Source organism: Henckelia pumila, chromosome 1 (assembly GCF_033568475.1).
Source record: "Henckelia pumila isolate YLH828 chromosome 1, ASM3356847v2, whole genome shotgun sequence".
Taxonomy (NCBI): domain Eukaryota; kingdom Viridiplantae; phylum Streptophyta; class Magnoliopsida; order Lamiales; family Gesneriaceae; genus Henckelia; species Henckelia pumila.
This window is the reverse complement of record NC_133120.1, coordinates 45,600,873-45,607,482: the sequence shown is the minus strand read 5'-3', so window position 1 is coordinate 45,607,482 and position 6,610 is coordinate 45,600,873. Positions and strand designations below refer to the sequence as shown.

Genomic DNA, 6,610 nt, shown 5'->3' with positions numbered 1-6,610 from the left:
AACAGTTAGTCTCATAGATATAGAAAGATATGGATTTTTATGTTACAACCAAAGGCAAACAAACAATAAGAGGAGAACATTAATATTTTCAGATTTATTTCTTAATTTTGAAAGCGATTTTTAAAATGTGTTGTATGCTCGCGCCATCATGACATGTGTCACAAGGAGCTAGTGGAATATTTTTCTTCAAGAGTGTTGAGTCGATATCCTTGGTGTTGGCTAGCCTTCTCCGCCTCACGAACTCGTGTCTCGTACCATGCCGTACGTTTTGTGTTGAAGTGGCAATGAATTGGTAGAAAATAGAGTGTTAAATGGTCGTCTTGCCCTGTCTTGTCCTGGCTCGCCACCAAACAGAACAGGCAAGCTAGCTCGTCAATCTGAGTTAAAAAAATATCAACAACGTTCTAAAATAATCAGTAATTAATATCATAATCAAACAAATCATATAAGATTTTAATGCCACGAGTATGTCTCATGAAAGACACTTTCAAAAATCTATATCTGTGAGACGGGTCAATCCAATTTATATTTACAATGAAATATAATTTTTTTTTACCTAATTATTGTTTTAAAATAACTAAGGCAGAAAAAACACAATCAGTTGGCCCCAGTATTAGTATGGTGTTTAGAAATGCCAAAATATTATTATTATATTATAGTATTGTAAAAATAAATGTAAAGGCAGATTAGTTTTTGGGTTTTTTTATATTTAATTTTATATAAAAAAATTAATTTCAAAAATAAGTTGAGCAGGGGCGTTTTACAGTATATTTGCAATTGTGCCCTGACTCAACTTATTTTTGCAATTAATTTTTTTTAAAAATTAAATATAAAAAAAAACCTTACACTGTGTTTGGATCACGGGAATTGGACGGGATTTGGTGGGATTTGAAATTAAAAATACCGTTTTAGTGTTTGGCAACTGGGAATTTCAAAACGGGATTGGTATTTGGTGGGATTTCATAGGATTTCAATTAGTTAAGTGAAATCTTGACAAAATTGGTCGGATTTCACGGGATTTCACGGGATTTGAGTTTATAAAGCAATAAAATTATTTTTAATAATAAATTCATATATTTTACTTATAAATTTAAGTTTTTTTATAATTTTTTATAAAATATTATTTATCCAAAATTTATACTATCAAATTCCAAAATATATTTTAACTTTTTGCCAAACACATAATGAAATTTTAATTCCATGAATTTTAAAATCCAAATACAATTTCAAATTCTATTTTTTAGACATCCAAACTCAACGTTAGTTTTTGTGGTTGCAGTGAAATGAGGACATGTCATGTAATTTCTGTTTTGGCCCTGGCTTTCATATGTTATTACCTAGAATGGAATTCCCGTGACAAATTTGAGGGAGAGTGGAACCGCGTTTTGAGGGGTCAAACAACGATCAAAATCGATGGCTACGAGTGCCAAGAGCAGTTCGATTCTGCCGTTAGCGGCCGGCGATCCTCCGGTCAGAGCGGAGGAGAAGCTCTTCAAAGGATCCGCCATGACTAAGCGTGGCGCTCAAGCCGCCATCTCGTACATGACTTGTGCCGGTATTTTATTTTATTTTATTTTTTTTAAATCATTTAAAGACTTCAATTAGTTGGTGACGGAAGGGGTTTAGAATGTAATGATTTGCATTTTCGTTATAAAGTTTGGTTTCTTTTTGTTTTAGTTTTTTGTTTCAGTGCCTTGAGGGATGTCGTTTGGGGTAGTCTTGAAATATACACACATATATGTATATATATGCGCTCGCGCGCACACGCATTAAAATTTAATTTGGGGATTTATTGAACTGATTTAATGGCGATTCTATGGAATTTTGATGTGGGCATCCACCGATCATGAATTTAGCGTTGCCGAGTAGATCCAATTATGCGTAAAGACTTATTTATTGTGGGAGCAGATCCACTTCTGTGCCTGCACTTATTTATTTGTGAGACATAATATCGGATTGAGAACTGCTCCAGTTTTGAAGAATCAAAATTTATCTTTTATAATAGCTGAAACAGTGGCAGATCCCCTCAAATATTTTGAAACTTTAGTCGCACCCAGCCCACTAATCCAATTTCCTAGCTCAGCTGCTACTGAAACCAAGAATTGTTCAGTTTGGCGTGCCGAAGGATGGTAAAAATCCTAACTTTAATCTTTATTAGCACACTTTGGGATCATGCAATCGCTATGTGCCTGAAGTTGTATACATCGAGGGATTAGCCATGGAGCCATTACACTTGAATGAATGTCATAATGATAAACATGAGATACTTTAGTTGGAATCCACTTCAGCCTCACAAAAATTTGGTTCCACCTAGTATTTTGGCATCTACTCAATTCAATCTCCTCATCAACAATTACAAAGACACATGTTGACTTGGTTTTGCAGTACTCTTGGTAATGTTCAATAAAGCAGCTCTATCTTCTTATGGCTTTCCATGTGCCAATGTCATCACCCTTTGCCAGGTACATTAAAAAAAAACGTTATTTTCATTAGTGCTCAGCAATGGCTAATTTAGTTTCGATTCAAATCTTTCTTCATATTTTATCTTGGTGTCAGTGTGTTCTTTGTGTGAAATAATTATTTTATTGGTTGAACCTTCCAAAGGCTTGTTTGTTTGGTGTTATGCTATAATCTATGACAATCAGCTATCCTTATTTGTTTCATAATTTTCGGCATGCATTGTGGATTGCTCTTCTTTGTTAATCTTTCTTCATTATGTCTGGTAGTACTCAGTATTCTGTAAGTTATTGATCATTAAAAATAGCCATATAAGATTTCTCACATTTCAATGTGCTCTGCTCACTAATTGCATCTACTGCAGATGATAAGTTCGTGCTGTTTTCTTTATGCTCTGCGACGCTTAAAGATCATTTCTTTTTACGCAAATGATTCAGTATCCATCAGTGATGGTTCCAAAGCATTGGTACCAATGAAGACATTGTTTGACACTTCCCCTCTCGCCTTAACCTATTTGCTTTACATGGTGATAATTTTTCTCCTTGCTGATCTTTGATTGCTCCTCTGTCGTATATAGTAAGATTCTGCCTGATAGAAATGAATTGCTCACATGTTTTCCGGATTCCTCTGAAAGTTAGCCACCATGGAATCTGTCCGAGGTGTAAATGTACCCATGTATACAACCTTAAGGAGGACTACCGTTGTATTTACGATGATAGTTGAGTATATTCTTGTGAAGCAGAATTACACCATTCATATCCTTGGGAGGTAACTGTCCCTTTTATCCTACTTATACCATAGGGACCTTACTCTTTTGAATTATCAGCACCTGTATTTTGGGTTTGGATTGAAGGCTTTTACTATTATTGAATTTGTCAAATTTTAATAACTTGTTCAAATGTAATACAGTTTTTTAAAAAAAATTCTCTCCATCCACTTTCTTCTGCATGATCTTTTATGGAACTCTTTGAACAGAAACATTAAGTATGACACAGCAATACTTGAATTTACTTGTTCTGTATACCTTTGTTTAACAAATGAATGATTTTCCAGTGTAGCGTTGATCGTCCTGGGTGCTTTTATTGCGGGATCCCGGGATTTGTCATTTGACTACTATGGCTATCTAATTGTTTTTGTAGCCAACATCACCACTGCCATATACCTTGCAACTATAGCTCGCATTGGTAATACTTCATTTGCTGTCCACATGTCTGCTTTGCATCGTGCTTCCTTATCTCCTTGCTGATACTTTGTGTATCCAGGAAAATCCAGTGGGCTCAATAGTTTTGGTCTCATGTGGTGCAATGGTGAGTATTTTACCATAAACTTTACCTTTCAGCAACATTTACATGTCCATTTATTCATTTGAAATATCATGACACTCTTTTTCCAATATAGGAATTTTGTGTGGACCTGTTTTACTCGTGTGGACTCTTTTTCGAGGTGACTTGGAGATGACAATGAATTTTCCAAATTTGTTTTCTCCTGGTTTCCTGGTAATATTTTGATGCTGACTTTAAATTGTAGATATATCACTCTATTCTACGTTTTCTCAGTGTGGCTCCTTGTCAACTCATTCATGGACAAAATTACAATTTTCAGTCTCCAATCGTCTGATCACCCAAGCATCAATACTCATTCTCTGCTGCCGTGTTTCTAGCCAGTTTTGGCCGAATATTTCTTCATATTGTTTCACTTGGCCCCCTTTCATGTTGTATTTACCAACTCACTTTCATTTAATTAATTTCCTGAAAAAATCAGAATAAAAATTTGGTTGAACCATTAGTAGAAATCATATGGGCCAACTAATCAATCTCGATACAGCACCAATAACCTCAACCCATTTTGGCTTCGAATTTAACTTTCCTTGAATTATATTTAAATGCATTTGAAGGTAAAATAAGGCATTTCCAGTAGAGAGCGAACATGCCTTTGACTCTCCATGGTTCCCTGAAGATTTGACGAGCCCGTCAAGCCTTTTGTAGGTTTAGATTTTAGAAATTCTATAGAACTGAAAGGGCCCCAGAATCATTACAGGCTAGAGAAGTTGATGTATTGAGATTCAGCTTCTCTCATAGATTTAATAAGGATCATCTTCCATATTCTTAAATTCAAACTGTTCTTGGGAGAGAAACCATTCCAGCTCATTGTTCTGGATAAGTCGGTAATAATCATCATGAGTGTGGATAAGGAAAAGTTTTTTTTAAAAATCTTTCATCATCATATTTTATTGTGTTTTTGAAATAAAAAAGAATTACATAGCTCACTCATTGGTAAATTGTTCGAGCACTAAACCCGGTTTTAGTGAAAAGGACTATGGGAGGTATTGCCCTGTCTATGTTTGGTTGGCGAATTGGTGTACAAGAAGTAAGTTCTGGCTGCTTGATCACTCTCTTCTTTCGCGCTCGTGAGAGCACTGGCACACACACACATCAAAGAGCCTGGAAACAAGATTTAAGGAGCCAAACAGGTTCATGTTGGTTTTATGGCATTACTAGTACAGTAGTACATGACGAAATATCACCTGGATATCTTGGCTTCTTCGGTATCCTAAACCATATCTGTGATCGTTTTTTCTTAAACTCGTTTCTTATACATTTAAGATGGTTTCTGATGGCAGGCAGTGCTGTTGTTCTCCTGCATTCTGGCTTTCTTACTGAACTATAGTATATTCCTGAACACCACTCTGAATTCAGCACTCACGCAGACGATCTGCGGTAATTTGAAGGTTGGCTCATAATAATTGTTACATCTATCTGTGGTGTAAATTGTAATATCTGCTGATTGCGGCAATTACCTGGAAGGGCTAAATGCATAAAGGTGGCATTTAGCTGTTGCGTTTTGTACTCGATTCTAACGTTGCCTACTATACTGTTTCAGGATCTTTTTACAATTTCACTTGGGTGGGTAGTTTTTGGTGGGCTGCCATTTGATTTAGTAAGTGCAGTCTCCATCTTGTCACCTCGTTTTGGCTTTCGTTTATGACGTGACGATAGTTTTCATTACATTTGCAGTTGAATGTTATTGGGCAACTTCTTGGGTTCACTGGCTCGGGACTGTATGCGTATTATAAGCTCATTGGGAAGTGAATCCTTGAGCTGATATGCGGAGGATATTCAAATTTTTGGTGAGTTAGGAAGGAAGCAGCTACAACACTACACATGATCAACTCTATTGTACTGTAAAACACAGAAAGCTTCATTCCCTTCTTTCTTGACAACTCAGATGTTTTATTTTGATTTAATAATATATTTTTTGTTGAGATAAATCCTTTTTCTTCATATATCAAAATAATTAATGAATTGAGTTATATATATAAATACTTGATAATTCTTTTTAAATAAATGATATATCCGTAATTATATTTCAATATTTGAAAGACAATCTCGAGGATTTTGGTTATAGTTACAGTTCGATTTTAGTTTTTTTTTTAAAAATAAAATTAATTATAAGAACATAAAATCTATATGTGGAGGCTTAATTGCACGGTTGACCGGGTGGTTCGAGCTACAAAAGGATCATAATTCATATCTCACTATATATCTGGTGCGTTTGGTACGGGTGATTAGTGAAGGATTGGTGTTTTAATCACAGGTTTGTCTCGTTTTTTGCACAACTATGGATAACTATCGGCCCATGATTGTGTACTGTGTAAGCGGGAAAATGGGGGAAATGAGTCCAGCTTCCAGACAAGGTATTGTCAGTCCAATATTGTACAGTAACAAGGACAAGACATCCAAATACCCAAAATACCCTCCGCCCTAATCACCATGAAGGAAAAATAAAGGATATGGACTTGGTCTTGTTTTTAATTCAATAGATAGACCTCTAATCGAAAAGACTATATTGTCCCTGCTTTAAGTGTTTTCTCTCTCCTCCTTTCTTCTTTTTTTCAAGTCTCTGCGTTGTTTTTTTTTTTTTTCTGTCATATTTCTCTCTTTCTTTCCTCATTTTTCCTCCTCTTCTTTTTTTTTTTTGTTAAAATCACAAAGCGGTCGACCGCTTTGGGAAAGCGGTCGACCAAGGCTTGGGCTCGGTCGACCGCCTTCCCTGCCCAAGCGGTCGATCGCCTGGGAAAAGCGGTCGACCAAGGCTTGGGCTTGGTCGACCGAAGCCTGGGTCGACCAAGTCGGGGGCTTGGGTCAACCCAAAC

The 6,610-nt window shown here is 36.0% G+C and overlaps 1 protein-coding gene across 1 annotated transcript; it reads left to right on the top strand.

Annotated features, from left to right (window-relative positions):
• Positions 1-1,317: 1,317 nt before the first annotated feature.
• On the top strand, positions 1,318-5,827 carry LOC140876033 (UDP-N-acetylglucosamine transporter UGNT1-like). The gene is made up of 10 exons (XM_073279875.1): positions 1,318-1,555; positions 2,386-2,462; positions 2,822-2,983; positions 3,092-3,225; positions 3,511-3,641; positions 3,720-3,764; positions 3,856-3,953; positions 5,078-5,185; positions 5,338-5,394; positions 5,472-5,827. Exons 1-10 carry the CDS (start codon positions 1,414-1,416, stop codon positions 5,544-5,546), a joined length of 1,029 nt encoding a protein of 342 aa, XP_073135976.1. The 5' UTR covers positions 1,318-1,413; the 3' UTR covers positions 5,547-5,827.
• The last annotated feature ends 783 nt before the right edge of the window (positions 5,828-6,610 follow it).